This window comes from Microtus oregoni, unplaced genomic scaffold, assembly GCF_018167655.1.
Source record: "Microtus oregoni isolate MIOR12 unplaced genomic scaffold, Mior012 000003F_ref0000135, whole genome shotgun sequence".
Lineage (NCBI taxonomy): Eukaryota > Metazoa > Chordata > Mammalia > Rodentia > Cricetidae > Microtus > Microtus oregoni.
Window position 1 is genome coordinate 62,555,035 of NW_024543062.1, and position 18,765 is coordinate 62,573,799.

General features: G+C 44.8%; 1 protein-coding gene across 1 annotated transcript in view; it reads left to right on the plus strand.

The window, feature by feature from the left end:
* Window positions 1-13,593: 13,593 nt before the first annotated feature.
* Dstyk (dual serine/threonine and tyrosine protein kinase) overlaps window positions 13,594-18,765 on the plus strand; it is a 53,233-nt gene continuing 48,061 nt past the window's right edge. Inside the window, exon 1 of the mRNA XM_041648431.1 lies at window positions 13,594-14,045. Within this exon, the coding sequence (XP_041504365.1) occupies window positions 13,781-14,045 (265 nt within the window). The 5' untranslated portion in view covers window positions 13,594-13,780. The remainder of the gene's footprint in view (window positions 14,046-18,765) is intronic.

Sequence of the window (18,765 nt, forward strand, 5' to 3'; positions counted from 1 at the left end):
GACCATCATGGTAGAGAGCATGGTGGCAGGGAGGCAGGCATGGTGCCAGAGCAGTGACTAAAAAAGCTTACCTCCATATCTATAGGCAGCAGCAGAGAGAGAGAGAGAGAGAGAGAGAGAGAGAGAGAGAGAGAGAGAGGAAGAAGAAGGAGGAGGAGGAAGGAGAGGAGGAGGAGGAAGAGATTAGTGCATTGGTGAGGAATTTTGAAACTTCAAAGCTCACCCCCAGTGACGCATTCCCTCCAAGAAGACCCCACCTAATCCTTTCTGAACAGTCCATCAACTAGGAACCAAACATTCAAATATATGCCTCTGCGGCCATTCTCATTCAAACCGCCACACCAAGCTCAAGCGGTCAAGGCTTTCTTTAGTTCGCTTCTCCAGACTTTTCCAATTCCACTCACATGGTACTTCTGCAATGTTCAGATTTAGTCACGGTCACGACCCCACTTTTCCAGCACTAATTTTTGGCTGATATTCTCAGCTGTGCCACACATAGTCGAGGGAAGACTTCTTTCTGGAATCCATCAGGATTTCAAAGGTTTCGGTGACTGCCCTAGCTCTGTTGACTCCGAGGCCTTGGTGAGGGAGAGCACAGAGGCTGGAGTGCACAGCAGAGGCCGCTCACAGCAACGTAGACAGGAAGCAGAAAGAGCGGATCCTTTCTTTTATCTGTCTATATTTATTTTTTATGTGTATGAGTGTTTTTGCCTGCATGTTTATACGTGTACCACACGCATGCCTGGTGCCCACTGAGGTAAGAGGAAGGTGTCCAGTCCCCGGGAACTGGAGTTATAAGCAATTGTCAGCTGCCATGTGGGTGCTGGGAATCAAGTCCAGGTCCTCTGGAAGAGCAACCAGTGCTCTTAACCACTGAGCCGTCTCCCCAGCTCCCAGATCTTTTCTTTTAAGAGAAGTTATCTGGGACTGGAGAGATGGCTCAGTGGTTAAGAGAACACTGACTGCTCTTCCAGAGGCCCTGGGTTCAATTCCCAGCACCCACATGGCAGCTCATGACCGCCTGTAATTCCAGTTCCAGGGATCCAACACCCATGGCAAAACAGCAATGCACATAAAACAAAAACAAAATTTAAAAAAGTTATCAGAGGGGCTGGAGAGATGGCTCAGTGGTTAAGAGCATTGCCTGCTCTTCCAAAGGTCCTGAGTTCAATTCCCAGCAACCACATCGTGGCTCACAACCATCTGTAAAGAGGTCTGGCGCCCTCTTCTGGCCTTCAGGCATACACACAGAATATTGTATACATAATAGATAAATAAATAAATAAATAAATATTAAAAAAAAAAAAAGTTATCAGAGAACTAGCATTAACTCCTAGGTCTATCTTTACCAATATATCAATTACTGTGATAGTTGACTTTAGAGTCTGCTTGCCACAAATTAGAATCACCTGAGTGGGGCACGTCACCTTAGGAATTGTCCCGAGTGCCTTGATAGACGTGGGATGATTGCTCCAAACTGTGGGTGGCATTTTCAGGTGGTGGCCTGGATAAATAGATCACCGCAGAGGATTGTTTGTCTTCTGCTTCCTCTGCCTTCCCTCTCGCCTCTGAGCTGAGCTGCTGGGCAGCTGCCCCTGTTGATTCCTTAGCTGATATCAGAACCAGTATGTCCAGGCATGGTCGTTGATTAAGGGCCAGCGGTTTCCCAGGAACCTCCCGGCTTCTGGTGCCAGATTGGGACTGCTGAGTCACCAGCCTCCTGGATCGAGCAACTTCTGGGTTCTCAGAAGTTCAGTAAGGTGATTTAATAATGTGTGTGTGTGTGTGTGTGTGTGTGTGTGTGTGTGTATACACACACATATACACACGCACACACATTTATACATATAAGTTTCAAAATATTTGTTTACACTGTAAAGATATGTCTCTGGCTGAGGCACCTTCTGATTAGTTTAAGTAAGAGCTAAATAACTAGGCAGGAGAATATAGACGGGACCTCCTAAGAGAGAGAGAAACTGAGACGAGGAATCTGGATGCATGAATTTAGCAGACATGAGAAGAAACAGGAGGTGAGGGATGGAAGACAAAAGCGCCACATGACAGGATATAGATTAATACAAATGTGTTAATTTAAGTTATAAGAACAAGCCTAAAATAAGACTGAGCTTTCACACTGTGTTGTTATTCGTGAGCTGGCGACCCAGAGGAAAATTCAGCTACACACACACACACACACACACACACACACACAAAATCGCTTTTGTTCCTCAAAAGAAGTTACCTTTATTCAGTGACTTCTAAGTGTAAAGTAGTTTATGTGCTTTTACCCATTATTTTCACCCACACAGTAACTACGGAAGTGAGTGATACTATCCCATTTGGTGGAAAAGAAAATCAAGACACAGAGGGACCAATGATTGACTGAGATTTCACTGCAGCAAGACAAAGGAGAACCCAGGTGTGGTGGTTTGCATAGGAATGGCTCCCGTGAACTCATAGATTTAAATATTCGGTCTATAGGAAGTGGAGCTTCTTGACAGGCATTAGGGGGTGTGACCTTGTTGGAGTATGTGTGGTCTTGCTGGAGGAAGTGTATCACTGAGGGTGGGCTTTGGGGTTTCAAATGCTCAAGCCAGGCTGAGACTTTCTTTGCTGCCATCCAATTTGGATGTAGAACTCGTAGCTTGCCATGCTGATAACAGACTGAATCTCTGAAACTGTAAGCCAGTCCCAATTACATGTTCTTTATAAGAGTTGCCATGCATCACAATCCCTGACTTCAAACTCTACTACAGAGCTACAATACTATAAACAGCCTGGTGTTGGCATAAGAACAGACAGGAGGACCAGTGGAACCCAATCAAAGACCTGGATATTAGCCCACACACCTTTGAACACCTGATTTTTTTACAAATAAACAAAACAAAAATGGAAAAAAGAAAGCATATTTAACAAATGGTGCTGGCATAACTGGATATCAACATGTAGAAGAATGAAAACAGATCCATATCTATCACCATGCACAAAACCCAAGTTCAAATGGATCAAAGACCTCAGCATAAAACCAGCCACACTGAACCTTGTAGAAGAGAAAGTGGGAAGTACACTTGAACGCAGTGGCACAGGAGACCACTTCCTAAATAGAACCCCAGCAGCACAGACACTGAGAGAAACAATTAGTAAATGGGACCTCCTGAAATTGAAAAGCTTCTGTAAAGCAAAGGACGTGGTTAACAAGACAAAACGACAGCCTACAGAATGGGAAAAGATCTTCACCAACCCTACATCAGATAGAGGTCTGATCTCAAATATATACAAAGAACTCAAGAAATTGGTCATCAAAAGAACAAATAATCCAACAAAAAAAAAAAATGGAGACCAGACCTAAACAGAGAACTCTCAACAGAGAAATCTAAAATGACTGAAAGACACTTAAGGAAATGTTCAACATCCTTAGTCATCAGAGAAATGCAAATCAAAACAACTCTGAGATTCCATCTTACACACCTGTAAGAATGGCCAAGATCAAAAACACTGATGACAACTTATGCTGGAGAGTTTGGGGGGAAAAAGGAACACTTCTGCATTGCTGGTGGGAATGCAAGCTGGTACAGCCCCTTTGGATATCAGTATAGAGATTTCTCAGAAAATTTGGAAACAACCTTCTTCAAGATCCAGCAGTACCACTTTAGGGTATATATCCAAAGGATGCTCAATCGTGCCACAAGGACATGTGCTCAACTATGTTCATAGCAGCGTTGTTTGTCATAGGTAGAATCTGGAAACAACCTAAATGTCCCTTGATCGAAGAATGGATAAGGAAAATGTGGTACATTTACACAATGGAGTACTACACAGCAGAAAAAAATAATGACATCTTGAAATTTGCAGGCAAATAGATGGAGCTAGAAAACATCATTTTGAGTGAGGTAACCCAGACCCAGAAAGACAATTATCATATGTACTCACTTATAAGTGACTTTTAGACATAAAACAAAGAAAACCAGCCTACAATTCACAACCCCAGAGAACCTAGACAACAATGAGGACCTTAAGAGAGACATATATGGATCCAATCTACATGGGAAATAGAAAAAGACAAGATCTCCTGAGTAAACTGGGAGCATGGGGACCATGGGAGAGGATTGAAGGGGAGGGGAGAAGCAGGGAGGGGAGCACAGAAAAATGTAGAGCTCAATAAAAACCAATAAAAAATTCAGAGGAATAAGGCAAAGAGCACTGTCTTATTAATAAAGACAGTGAAATAATAGCATAGAAACAGAAAAAAAAAAAGGGTTGCCATGGTCATGGTGTCTCTTCACAGCGAGAGAACACTGACTAAGACCCCAGGTTTATAGTAATGATAATGCAGTTGCTAAAAGCAGCTCTTCTTCCTGAGGATGGTGGTAGACACCTCTAGTTCCAACACTCCAGAGGCAAAGGCAGGTGGATCTCTGGGAGTTCCAGCAAGCCAGGTTCATCTAGCTCAGGCCAGCAGGCGCTACCTAGTGAGACTCTGTCTTTGGGAAAGCAAAGCAAAACAAAACAACCCTGAGGAAACAACTGTTCTTTTAAAAACATACTTGGACCTACTTTGAGATTACTGATGTCCTTTTACATATAATTATCATGTAAATAAAGTACCATCATTCGCATTTTACATATAAGGAAATAAGACTTAAAAAAATAAGTGTTTAAGGGAATACAAATTTTAGGAAGTGGAGAACAGGATTTAATGCAAATTTCTTGGTCAAACTCAGTTCTTTAACCTTGAGTCCTTCCTGATTCCTGTAAAGAACCTTTGCATCCTTGTTGCCCATGTTATGGTTCATGGGTCAGCAACATTGGCACCACTGACAACTTGTTATAGTTGTGAAACCTAAAGCATCTCACAGGTGTATGGCCCAGTTAGCTTTAGCTGTCAACTTCCCATAGCCCAAAGTCATCTGAGGAAGTCTCAATTGGGGGATTGCCCAGACCAGGCAGGCCTGTGGCCATGTCTGTGAAGAGTTGTTTAGAGTGGTGATTGATACAGGAGGACCCAGGCCACAATGGACAGTACCATCTGTAATGGAGTAAGTAAAAATTCTGCAGGTTTCCTAGTGGTTGCATTGGCAGAATGGCTGCAGGTCCCCAAGCCAGCGGGTCCTGAGAACAATCAGTCCCAGGCAGGGCTGGCACAATTCCTCGAGTTGCTGCAGTGGTCCATGAGTCCCAGGCAGGAAGCTGCATGGTGGGTGAGAGACCTTGATGGGGCAGCCAATCCCATAAGGAGAGACAGACAGATGGGCAAGCCACAAGACCATGCCACAAGTCTCTGAAGGCAGCTGGTCCTGGGCAACGAGGCATGTGTTGGGCAAGAGACAGAGACATGGATAAGCATGCCATACAAAGTGAGGTTGGATATTTATTTAGTGGGTTTTGGAAGGGGAGAAGGGTGAAGAGGAGAGAGAGAGATAAACAGAAGTGGGGGAAGTGGGGAAGTGGGGAGAGACAGAAGCTGCCCCTTTGAGAGGGAGACAGAAAAGGAAGAGACTCAGGCTTCAAGCAGGAAGGAAGATCTGCCTGCCTCAGCAAACAGGGGGAGGGAGTGGGTGGGGCTTGTCTCTTAAAGGGACAGGACAGATCATTACATTCCCATCTCTTTTTTGTAATAAAAAGGCAGGAGATTTAGGCACCACAAGTTAAAGGAATTGGGGGGTAGATTCTCAAGACTGCTTCCTGCTTATTTGTGAGTGTTGTTTGAGTGGGGAGACCTGAGAAGGCTGGGTACTGGTCACATCCTCACATAGCTGGTCTCTTGGAAATGTAATGATCTGTCTTGTCCCTTTAAGAGACAAGCCCCATTTACTCCCTTCCTCCCTGTCCTGAGGCAGGCAAATCTTCCTTCCTGCTTGCAGCCTGAGTCTCTTCCTTTTCCATCTCCCTCTCTAAGAGGCAGCTTCCATCTCTCCTCTCTCTCTCTCTCTCTCTCTCTCTCTGCCTCTCTGCTCTTCTTCCTTTCTCCCTTCCCCTTCCATAACCCACTAAATAAATAACCAACTCACTCTGCATAGAGTGCCTATCCATGTCTCTGTCTCTCACCCACTGTGTGGCTCCCTGCCTAGGACCAGCCACCTTCAGAGACCTGCGGCATGGTTTTGTGGTGTGTCCATCTGTCTGTTTCTCCTTGTGGTCTCGTGCACCTTCCCTGCCTGAGACTGGCTGCTCTCGGGACCCCCTGCCTGCTGCCTGCCCTGCTTGGGGACCTGCAGCATGATCTCATGGCCCACTGCCCACTGCAGCCACTCAGGAACCTGCAGCATTTTTATTTAATCCATTAACACCATCCCTAGGCAGGTAGGCCTAGACTATACAAGAAAGTTGTTGGGAAATCCAGTAAGCAATTCCCTTCCATGGCTTCTCTTTGAGTTCTTGTTCAGACTTTCCTCAGTGATGGAGTGTGACCTGGGACATGGAAACTGAAGGAACCCTTTCTTCCTCTAAGTTGATCTTGGTCACGGGGATTGTCACAGCCACAGAAAGCAAGCTAGAATGCTCATTGACTCAGAAATCTCCATGTGGAGGCTGGTGAGGTGATTCAGTGGTTAAAGGCATTGTCGTCAAGCCTGATGCTCTGAGTTCAATTCCTGGGGCCCACAAAGTAGAAGGGGCTGACTTCTGCAAGTTGTTCTCTGATGTCTACACACATGCATGGCACACCTGTGCCCCTCCCATGCACACAAAATAAATACAAAAGTGCAATAAAAGTTAAAAAAGAACTCCCTGTGTGGTTGCTGTGCATAGGATGAGTACTGTTCTGCAACACTACTAGCTGTGTACAAAACGGACCAAGAAGGACAGAAGATTCTCTACAACAATATAGATCTAGGAATTTCCAAACATGCTTGGGCTGGAAGAAGAATGCTTTATTACTAGACTTTGGCGTTGGAGCCCCTGAGCCACATAAGGAGAGAACCAAATCCAAAAAGTTGTCTCTGACATACACACAAGTGCCATGGCATGTGTACTCCTTCTAATCATAATAAACACAACTAAAAAATAAATTTGATATAGGTTATTGTTTCCAATTCATAGGAAAAAATTAAACATTCTTTTTTAAAATCATCTCTTTTTCTATAATTCTCCCCCTCCTTAAGCCTGTTTTCATTTAGCTGACAGTAACTTAGAAGAAGACAATTGAGCAAATTAACTTTTTTTTTCTTTTTGAGACAGGATCTCTCTACATAGCTCTGTACTGCGATTTACTAGATAGACCAGGCTGGCCTTGAACTCAGAGGGATTTTCCTGCCTCTGCCTCCCCAGTGATGGGATTAAAAGTATGTGCCACCATGCTTCTTGGCAATAAACTTTTTCTCAATTTACATGGAAGAATTAAGTATTAACATATTTGTTCACAGACCCACTCAGTTTTTATCTATGTGAATAGGAGGATCAGTCTTCAAAAATCTTCTAAGCAGGGGCTGGAGAGATGACTCAGCAATTAAGAGCAGCAACTGCTCTTCCAGAGCACCTGGGCTTGATTCCTAGCATCCACATGGCAGCTCACAACCAGCTGTAACTCCAGTTCCAGGGAATCTAATGTTTTCTCCTGACCTCCAGGGCACCACACATACGTATGGTGCAGTAACACACATGTAGGCAAAGCACCCATACATGTAAAATAATTTTTTAATTAAAAATATCATTTAAGAGGGACAAAAGGGAACTGGAATTGGTATGTAAATAGAGAAAAGATTGTTTTAAAAAATAAATAAAAAAGAAAAGAAAAAAATATCATCTAAGCAAGAACTTGTATTAGAAAAGTTTGAAAGATGTATTTCTAAGTCAGGTATGGCAGTACATATTCAAAATCCAAGCCCTGGGAAGGTGGAGGCAGGAGGACCAGGAAGGAGATCAAGGTCAGCCTGGACTACAGATCAAGACTTTGCAACAAAAAGCCAGGTGTGGTGGTGTACACCATTAACTTACGTGGGAGGTAGAGACAAGAGGATCAGGAGTTCAAAGTCATTCTCAGTCGTATGTTGAGTTTGAGGCCACCCCGGGTTACATGAGATGCTATTGTAGTGGCATTTTACTTGTATTTTAATAAATAAAACTTGCCTGAGGATCAGAAAAGTAAAACAGCCACACTGGCCTTATAGACCAGGCAGTGGTAACACACATCTTTAATCCCAGTAGCCGCACTGGGATTAAAGAAACCGGATGGTGTGTGCCTTTAATCCCTGCCCTGGACAGGATTTTAAGACTGGAGGAGACAGCTCTCAGTCTCATTCTGAGATTCTTAGAGGCAGGGCCGCCATTTTTGGACTGAGCTAAGAGCCAGAGGCGGCTGCTTTACTTTTTTGACCTTCAGGTTGAACCCCAATTTCTCTATCTGAGCTTTTATTAATCATGCTTCATGTTATCTCAAAAAAAAAAAAAAGGAAAGGTAGATTGCAAGTTCAAGATTAATCTAGGCTATGTAGTAAAACTTGTCTCAACAAACAAAACAAAAAACCTAATAGTCAGGCTTCCTAGTACAGACCTATACTTTCGGCTCCTCAGACTGTTGATACAAAAGGACTCCAAGTTCAAAACAAAGAGGACTAGGGGTATAGCTCAGGGATAGAGTGCTTGTTCTACATGTAGGCACTAGGTTCAAATTCTAGTACCACAAATAAACAAAACCGCAGACCTACAGCCATAACCCACTGGTTCTTTCTAGTTTGTAAGGATGTGAGTGGTTCTTCCCTCTTCCTGATTTCCTGGATATTCAGAAATGTCCACAGCAAACACTCCTTGTGATAAATAGCTCATGAGTGCCTGCGGAAGGACAGCAAGTGCTGTTCTAGACGCTTCAAGGCTAGCAGGAACAAACCAAGCCACACTCCCCAAGTCACTGTCTGATCCGTGTCCTTGGATCTTTCCTCAGGAGCTGGTCACACTCCTCGAAGGAGACACCTCTAGTTTCCTATCTGGTGAATAAATACCTGGTAACCAAAGAACTGGCTGCTAGGTGGGGCTTGAGGACATCCCGCAGAGGTGGAGAACTCTTGTTTTATTCTCTGGAGATTAACTCCTTCCATATTCTTTAGGCTGGAAACTTAAAGAAGGTCCAAGATTTCAAGGGCACTTACATAACTTTCAAAATCCTTTAAATAAAAAAATATGTTTATTAATATGTGTGCTTCTGTGCCTACTCATGTGAGTGCCACAGTAGGCAGAGGCCATAGGGCAACTTTCAGGAGTCTGTTCTCTCTTGTCCTGGGGGCTTCAGGAATTGAACTCAGGTTTTCAGCCTTGCTAGCAGGTGACTTTACTCAATGAACCATCTTACAGGTCCCTTAAAACCTTCTTGTTTTTTCCTCAAATTTTAAAACTATTGTTTATTTTATATGTGTGGATGTTTTGCCTGCATGAATATCTGTCTACCACATGGAGACGGTAGCAGATCTCCTGGAACTGGACAGCTGTGAATCTCCACGTAGGTGCTGAGAATCGAACCTGGATTCTCTGAAAGAGTAGCCACCATTCTTAACCACTGAGCCATCTCTCTAGCCCCCAAAACTTTGTTTAATTTCTGTTCATGGCCCCTGTACAGCCTATACTTCTAGAACTGACAAGAAAGTTTCAGCCTCTACCAACTTCTGAGATTGAGGAGGAGTACAGAGTGAATTCCAGGCCAGCTTGGAATATAGTAAGATCTTATTTCAAGAAATTAAAAAAAAAAATCCTTCTTGTCATTTTAATGGTATTCTAGGTGGAAATAAAAGAGATCTGAGTTCATCTTCACTAATTATTTAACTCATCAGTTCTTTATATTAATTTAAATTCTCTGCTCCTCCCATTCAAACTCTCATTTCCCTCATTTATCCTTTGAATTAAATATTTGAATAAAATATGTATTTTTATTGGTAGATTATTTTATTTAAGAAGGGTTCACTGTTGTTGGTTTTTTTCCCCCCGATCTTTGTTATTTGCTCTTTTAGGGGCCTACCACCTATCTCCCAAATAAATAGAGGGAGACTTATTTTTTCTTATGCCTGTCCTTAGTTTGGCTTGTTTCTAGTCAACTTTTCTTTTCTTTTTATTTATTGTGTATACAATATTCTTTCTGCGTGTATGCCTGAAGGCCAGAAGAGGGCACCAGATCTCATTACAGATGGTTGTGAGCCACCATGTGGTTGCTGGGAATTGAACTCAGGACCTTTGGAAGAGCAGGCAATGCTCTTAACCGCTGAACCATCTCTCCAGCCCCAACTTTTCTTAACTTAAATTATCCAATCTATCCTTTGTCTCTGGGCTTTTACCTTTCTCTATTTCTGCGTATCTTTTTTCCCTTCTTACTCCAGGGCTGGGTGTGTTGCTGGGTGGCTGGCCCCTCCAATCCTCCTCTCCCTTTCGCTCCCTCTCACGTTCTTCTCCTTCTAGTTATTCTCTCTGCCTGCCAGCCCCTCCTATCCCTTCTCCTGCCTAGCTATTTTTTTTTGATTTTTTTTTTTTTCAAGACAGGGTTTCTCCGTAGCTTTTGGTTCCTGTCCTGGAACTAGCTCTTATAGACCAGGCTGGCATCAAACTCACAGAGATCTGCCTGCCTCTGCCTCCCGAGTGCTGGGATTAAAGGCGTGCGCTACCACCGCCCGGCTATCCTGCCTAGCTATTGACCATTCAACTCTGTATTAGACCAATCAGGTATTTTAGGCAGGCAAAGAAACACAGCTTCACAGAGTTAAACAAATAAAATGCAACATAAAAGAATGCAACACACCATTGCATCATTAAACAAATGTTCCCCAACACATCTTTAGTTAATGTCATACAACAGTTCACCACTGCAGCCTTTTGGCTTAATTTTTAAAAATTATGAATGTTACCTGCATGTATATTTGTCTAACATGTGTGTGTAACTGGTGCCCAATGAAGCCATAAGAGGGTTTTGAATCCCAGGAACCTGAATTACGCATGGTTGTAAACCACCATGTGGGTGCTGGGTGCTGGGAACTGAACTTGGGGCCAGTTGGATGCTGAGAACTGAGCAGGCAGCGCTCTCATTCCAACCCCAACACACACACACACACACACACACACACACAAGACAGGGTGTCATGTAGTCCAATCTGGTCTCAAACTAACTCACTATGGTTAAGGATGAATTTAAACTTCTGATTCTCCTTCTTCTACCACCCAAGTGTTAGGATTGCAGGCTTGTGCCACCATGATCAGTATATGCTAGGGACAGCAGGCTTGTGCCAGCATGCCCAGTATATGCTGGGGGCTGCAGGATTGTGCCACCATGCCCAGCATATGCAGTGCTGGGGACTGGGCCCAGTAGTTCATGCCTGCTTAGTAAGCACCATAGCAACTGAGTGATACCACCTAACCTTAAAAAATTTAAATAACAACAACTATTTCTTTTTTCAGCAGCTCAAAACTGGTGACATGAGTCTTCACATTTTTAAATGATGCATAGGTTTTGGTTCCTGCTGCAAAACTTCTATGTTACACCAGTAAAGGACCTGTTCAATAAAACATGCCATTCATATGGTCAAATACTACACAGCCCAAAAGAATAAAGTAGACTTTTATGTTCTGGTATGAAAGTCTTTAAGACTGTAACAGAGTGTGTACAGGGTGTTCACTTATGTTTAAAGTACATGTGCAATTTTTACAATGGTTGTTGTGTCCTGAAGGGAACTAGGTGACTAGGAAACAGGGATAGAAAATCTAAAGGAGATTTAGTTTTCCTCATGTACCATTTATATCAACTGAAATTTGTATGAATTCTTATATCATTTTTCTTTTTGGAGACAGGTCTTACTACCTAAGTAGGTCTGGCTTGGAACTTGCTATGTACTCCAGGCAGACTTTAAACCTCACCCTCCTCCTTCCTCAACCTCTAACTTAATTTTTTGAGATTTATTTTTATTCTGAGTCTATAACTGTTTTGCCTATATGTCTGTGCACCAAGTGAGCAGTGCCCATGAAGGCCAGAAGAGGGCATCAGGTCCCCTGGAGTTACAGACAGATGTTAGCCACCTTGTCACGCTGGGAATTGAACCCTGGACCCCTGGAAGAACAGTCAGAGCGTTTAACCACTGAACCATCTCTCCAGTCCCTTCCTACTTATTTTTAAAATATTAGGTAGCAACGAATAGCTTTGTGATGTTGAGATGAGGTCTAGCTATGTACTCCAGGTTGGTCATGAACTTGTGATTATCCTTCCTCAGCCTCCTGAGGGTTGGGATTACAGGTACGTCTCACCGTGTGTATCTCATCTAGAAAGATTCATCCTCCAGCCTGAGTGTTTTCTCCACTGATTCTCCTAACTGGAAATTCTTTTATGTGAAGAATCTTAATGCACTGCTTTGTTAGAATAGAGGCAGAGTCTAACTATGTGTCCCTGGATAGATAGACTCACATGTAGATCAGGCTGACTTTGAACTCACAGAGACCCACATGCCTCTGCCTCCCAAGTGCTGGGCCACCACACCCAGCCCCTGTTCTATTTATAAAGAACACTATCAACTTTCTTTTCTTGGAACTACCATTTTGTGTTTTCACTTCTGTTTTACTGAGTCTTTTGGGAAGCATGGGGAATGCAGTCTCATAGAGGAGAGGAATGGGCTGTGGAGAATGCACAAAGGAAGAAGCAGATGGGAAGGAATGTGGGGCTCTCCCTCCTTGCAGCTAGCCTACTTTGAAGTGCAGATTCATTCGAATCGGTGGACTTTTAGAAAGCGCCACAAGTTCCTGTTCAAGCCTTCACATTTCACATCGAATTAATCTCATATAATGACATCATTTAGTGAAGAGCCCAGGTTACTCAAGATACAATGAGCTGGGTGTGTGGGTAAAAATGTAAAGCTAGACTTATAGACCCGAAAAGCCTTAGAGATCGAGTAGTCCAGACATCACAGCTGATAAAACAGGGTCTTGGTTAAAGTTACAAGGCAAGGGGTGTGTGTGTGTGTGTGTGTGTGTGTGTGTGTGTCAGGAAAAAGGTAAAGAGGTGACTGGTGTCAAGTTCTGTCTTTTGTGTTTGTTACACAGTTCGGGACAGTCACAGTCTGAGTGATGGAAGTTTGCCACACTGGCAGAAGCCTCGTAAGATAATCAGAAAGCTTTAGAAGGCTGCAGACCTCAACTTCCCTTTAACCAGCCGGCTCTACAAGAAACTAACAGTCCTTTCTTTTATATCTCATCCACCCTTTCACAACCCCTCTTCCACATCTAGAGCAGGAAAAAAAGAAAACGTAGACTGTGGCACAAACAGGAGACTTTTCACTATTCCCAGGGTGTTTTCAATCAATTCTCTAGTATCTGTTGTGTCCATTTGGGGTAACCATACAGATATTCTGGCCTCAGTCTTGTTTCCTCTTTAGACTATTAAAATATTTCGACCTGATTCGGGGTATCCCACATCTACCGGCGTTCGGACCCCACTGTTTTTGCTTTCGTTAGGGACTTGTGTACAGAACAAGAATACACTTTAAACGAAACGAGTATAGGCACAGAGTGATAGCAGTCGGGTCCACCCGCTCCCGCGCTTTCCCGTGGGCGTTGTGGCGTTCCACCCAGTCCAGACTACAAGTCCCAGGAGCCCGCGCAACGGCGGTGCCTCGGTGAGCGCTTCCCTCGCTCCGCGGGGGAGCGGAGGAAGGTTCTGGCCAGCGCTGGGCGCCCTGACTTTCTGCGGTGGCGGTGATCGAGGCTGGAGGCCCGGTTGAGTGCCAGCAGGGGCGTCGGGAGGCGGATTCCGCCTTCGCTGAGCGCTAGGGGGCGGGCGGAGGGGGCCGGGCCAGCGGCGCAGCTAGCCGCGGAGACAGCGGGCTGAGCCATGGAGGCCGACGGACTGCCGTGGGCCGGCGAGTCCGTGTCAGGCCCCGGCCCGGGAGGCGGCGGAATGATCCGCGAGCTGTGCCGGGGCTTCGGCCGCTACCGCCGCTACCTGGGACGGCTGCGGCAGAACTTGCGAGAGACCCAGAAGTTCTTCCGCGACATCAAGTGCTCCCACAGTCACAGTTGTCCCTCCTCCCCCGCGGGTGGCGGCGCGGCGGAGCTTGGCCCTGCCGGCGACGTCGCCGAAGCCCCGCTGCCAGCGGGTAAGGAGGACAGGCCCGAAGCAGCGAGGAAAATTGGAGGGTGGCACTCCTGTCAGCAAAACAAGCCCAGGAGGAGGCGGCGGGTGGGAGTGGGCCGCGGGGCGGCGCGGGGCCTGGGCCGCGGGGATCGGAGATGAAGTGGAAGGACATCCCTGGGGAGAGGTGGCGAGGGCTCGAGACAGGGAGGCAGAACCCGAGAAGGTTAAGCGGAGAGTGGGAAAGTTGCTTTGAGTTGGGGTTGCACTGTTAGGAGGCCTCCCAGTTAGGCATTAGGCTGGGTGTTCCTGGAGTCCCTGGACGCCTTGGGACTGCACTGGGATGTTTGCACGCGTGGGGTTTGAGTGTAAACTGCTTGTAATCCAGTCAAGAGGCAGCCTTGTGAAGATGTCCTCTAAATAGGATTTGGAGTCGCCGAAGGAAAATACATCTAATGGGTGCCAGCAATTAGTTGGCCAGAGATGTTACTTGCGCTTATCGTGAAAGAGTTAAGGAAGACTTTTTGTTGTTGTTGTTGTTGTTGGGGGTGGAGGGGGGGGGCGGTCCTGAGCCCTTAAAGAACTTGCCCTTCTAGACTTGATTCCCCCCCCCCCCCCCGTGGGATGTGTCAGAGGCCCCAAATCACTTTAAATACTGCCAGATCTTTGATCCTCCTTGATTACTGTTGAACTGCAATTGGCGGGGAACTGGAGGGGAACCGCTGTGTTAGGAAGAGAGAAGCCACTGGCATTCCATATGGGTTTGGGGGACAGCATAACAGCAGATATGCCCTTCGTTTTTATTTGGTGATTCTCGAGCTGCAGTGTGCATTAAAACAACCTCAGGAGTGTATTAAAAACGCCATGTCTCAGGCTCTGTTGTGTCATCGGAGTAGGTGGGTCCTAAGAGTCTAATTCAGCAGTCGAAGAGGCTGGGATCTGATACAGGTGTTTTATTAACACTTTGAGAAATGTGATGTTGGTGACAAATTTGGACTTAAGGTGAACTTGTGAGTTGGACTCCACACTCATATTAGGTGCATGTTTACTATCTTAAATTTGTTTGAGACTGGTGAGTCCCGATAGGGCCTTCAGTGATACTATTCCATTGCCCAAGAGGCCGTTTTAAAGAGTCCTTGCACGCCTTTAATCCCAGCACTGGGGAGGCAGAGGTAGGTGAATCTCTGTGAGTTCAAGGTCAGCCTGGTCTACAAGAGCTAGTTCCAGGACAACCTCTAAAGCTACAAAGAAACCCTGTCTCGAAAAACAAAACAAAACAAAAATAAATAAATAAAAAAAATAAAGAGTCCTTGTTTTGGGCCAGCAAGATAACTCAGCTGGTAAATGTACCTGCTGCCAAGCCTGATTTCCTGAGTTGACCAGGAGAGAACCTACTCTTGAAAGTTGACCTTGGCCACCACACACACACACCCCACACCACACCACACCACACACACCACACACACCAAATATATATTTATTTTTGGTTTTTCCAAATGGGTTTCTCTTTGTAACCCTGGCTGTCCTGGAACTCTCTCTGTTGACCAGACTGGGCTCGAACTCACAGAAATCCACCTGCTTCTGCCTCTCAAGTTCTGGGATCAAAGGCATGCACCACCGATGCTTAATATGTGTATTTTTTTAAAGATTTTTTTTCCTTCTTTGTCTTTTTGTTTTGTTTTCCGAGACAGCCCTGGCTGTGCTGGAACTCACTCTGTCGACCAGGCTGGCCTCTGCCTCCCGAATGTTGGGATTAAAGGCGTGTACCACCACTGTCAGGGGAAAGTTCTTATGTAACTCAGAATAAAAAGCACTAGGGTGGTACCTACCTTTTCTGATGTGCTTTGGCCACACCTGGAGACTCGTGTGTAGAAGAGGATATGGCCTCCATTCTTTGCAGCGACTTCCTCCATCTGAAGACCCTCCTGCAGCTTTACTTGAAAAGCCCTCTATTGCTGCTCTTATTTAAAATGACTGCTTCGGAGTTACTCCTTTAGAAAAAAGTCAGAATGGATTTACCTTAGATGGAGACTGTAAATTTTCAAGCATCTTGGTTGACTTGTTTTCTTTTAAGGCAAACCTAAGACACAGAAACACCTCTGTATTATTTTTGCTTAATTGGCTTTTCTGGTTGACTGCATTGTGATCTAACTTTTGCATATTTGAACTTTTTCACCCTTTGGAATGCACCCATCTCAATAAAATGCCAGAAGCTCACAGCTGACAGGATGGGGAACAATTTGATTTTGTTTTATACCATGCTTCCTAGTCATTGGGGGTGTGGCTGCAGGGTTCTAAGTATCTCTGTGTCTACTTGAAGGATGCTGTTGTCCAGATAGTCTGGTAAAGGTGTTAGAAAGTAGAACCACTCTTTAAAGGACAATTAGCTCCTTGTGCTAGTTGGAGCTTTTTGGTAAGGTCAAAGTCACTGGGGGCTGTCTCAACTTTCTTTTGTGAGTGTTGATTAATAGGTGCTCAGAACATGGAGGAAAGGGGCCCTCAATTCTTAACCTAACAAGCCCTTTGCAGTTTAATGCAGTGTATTTTAGCAACTAAAGATCAGGGACTAACTATACTTTGAAGTTGTTGGACTAAAAAGATGGCAACAATAATAAAAACAATTTTTAATATTTCTTTGTATGCTATTTGTCATAATATATAACACCATTTTTTTTTTAAAAAAATTCACTTTCAACTACAGAGAACTGGGAAGAACTCCAAAAGAACACTTCTTATTTTTGTTAGGTATAAATTCACTCAAGTCCGTGTATAGAACATAAAAGAGTTCCAGTATTTACAAGTTAAGTATGGATGGAAGACCCAGGTGAGGCCCACCTTGGTGGTATGGGCCTGTAGTTCCAACCCTGAACGCCACTAGAAGGTTCACTGTCAGGAGAGTCTCTATTAAATTCAGGACCAGCCTGGGCTCCGAAGCAAGTTCCAGACCAGCCAGGTTTACTTAGCAAAACCCTGTCTCACACTGCTCCTCCCCCATCAAAAGAAAAGCAGAAAGGAAAAAAATGTAGATGGAATTAGACATGGCAGCACGTGCCAGCAGCTCCAGCGCTTAGGAGGCTGAGATGGGAGGACTGTGAGCTCCAGTCAGCCTGGGCTGTGTAGTGGTGGTGATTGTAGTGGTACACTTGAAATGTTCTGGTTTTGAGAGTAGCTTCGCTTGTACAGAGAGAACTGTCAGAGAAGGTTCACTGATTCGACTCTCCCTTTGTTGTTCCAGCCGTCTCATGTAGCTGTGGGGGAGAGACCCCTCCATCTGTTGAGGGTTTTGTTTGTCATTTGTTTTCTTCTCCTCTGCTTGAGCATTCAGAAGCAATGAGATAAAGACTTTGAACCCCTTTCAGGCGAGGCAGGGTAGAGTATTACAAAACAGAAGAAGGGAAAACATTTGTCTTATTTTATGATCCAGTGGAGGTCCTAGCTATTGCCGTTTTTCTTAAAGCTCTCCATTTTAAGAAGTGGGAATGACTCATGTATGTCTGGTTGGAACGCTGTCATCTGTGTTGCCTCCCTTCACTCTTAACTGATCATAGCTGTGTGATGTCACAGCTTCCTCATCTGGAGATGGGGGTTGTAATGGACCTTACCTCTGGATTGTTGGGAGTTAGGACTGCGCATATTCAGGGCAGCCTGCTAAGGTGCTGGTAAGCAGCAGCTGCTGTTTGTTTTTGATACAGTCTCACTGTTGTCTGGGCTAGTCTTACACACCTCTGTTCAAGTGATCCCTCTGTCTCTATCTCAAGTGCTAGGATTACAGGTACGCACCTGGCCCCACGTAGCCGTTATTAGATAGACACATGAGTGCCTGGGACGTGTGGTCAGCATGCTACATATGGGGCTTAGGGTCAAGTAAAGAAATTTGGCTTACCTTGGATGAGCAGATACCAGTCCTTCTCTCTCCCTCTTAGAGTCTCAAGATGTAGCTCAGGCTGGCCTCAGACCTGTAACCCTGCCTCACCTCCCAAGTGCGGAGACTGTAGGCGTACGGCACTACTTTGGCTTACACTTTTCTCTTAAGAAAAACTAATGATAATTGTCATCATTACAGAAGACCTCTGTGTGTGGTAGAAAAAAAGAAGTTGGAGGCCTGAACTTGGTCCTCTGCAGAGGTATAATCTCAGCTAGAATTTATACACATAAACTGAGAGGAAAGCAGGAAGGTAGAGTGGCTAGATTATAGGCCTTTCAAATGAATTTTGCTTCTTAGGTTTTTATAGCTGTTTGCTTTTGCTATTTAATAGATGTGTTTCTCAGCATTCTTTGGCCTCTTTTTGTCACTTTTAGTATAGATGGGTTGCCAGAATTTTACAATTAAGCACCAACACTTACTGAAAACAGGCTCTGTCCTGGAAGTTACAGAGTGTAGTCAGCTGTGAGCCCAGCACTTGGAAGACGGAGGCAGGAGGATCTGGGATTCAAAATCAGTCTGAGCTATATACAGAGTTCCAGGCTAACCTGGGCTTCATAGGGAGACTCTATCTCAAAAGTCAAAGCAGCAAACAAAAAGTGATCACTTTATCTCATTGTATGATGCGAGAGTGATAATGCCCACATTACAAAGTTGTGACACTTAGAGACAGTGGACACTGCGGCTCAGGTGTAGATACTAATAGATGTGACTTTGCCCATGGGAGGGTATGGTGAACAATGGATTAGCAAGTGGGCACATGGGCTTGGAGGGGAGGGGAGAGAAGGCAAGAAGAGAGAAACATGAAGGTGGGACAAAGTAC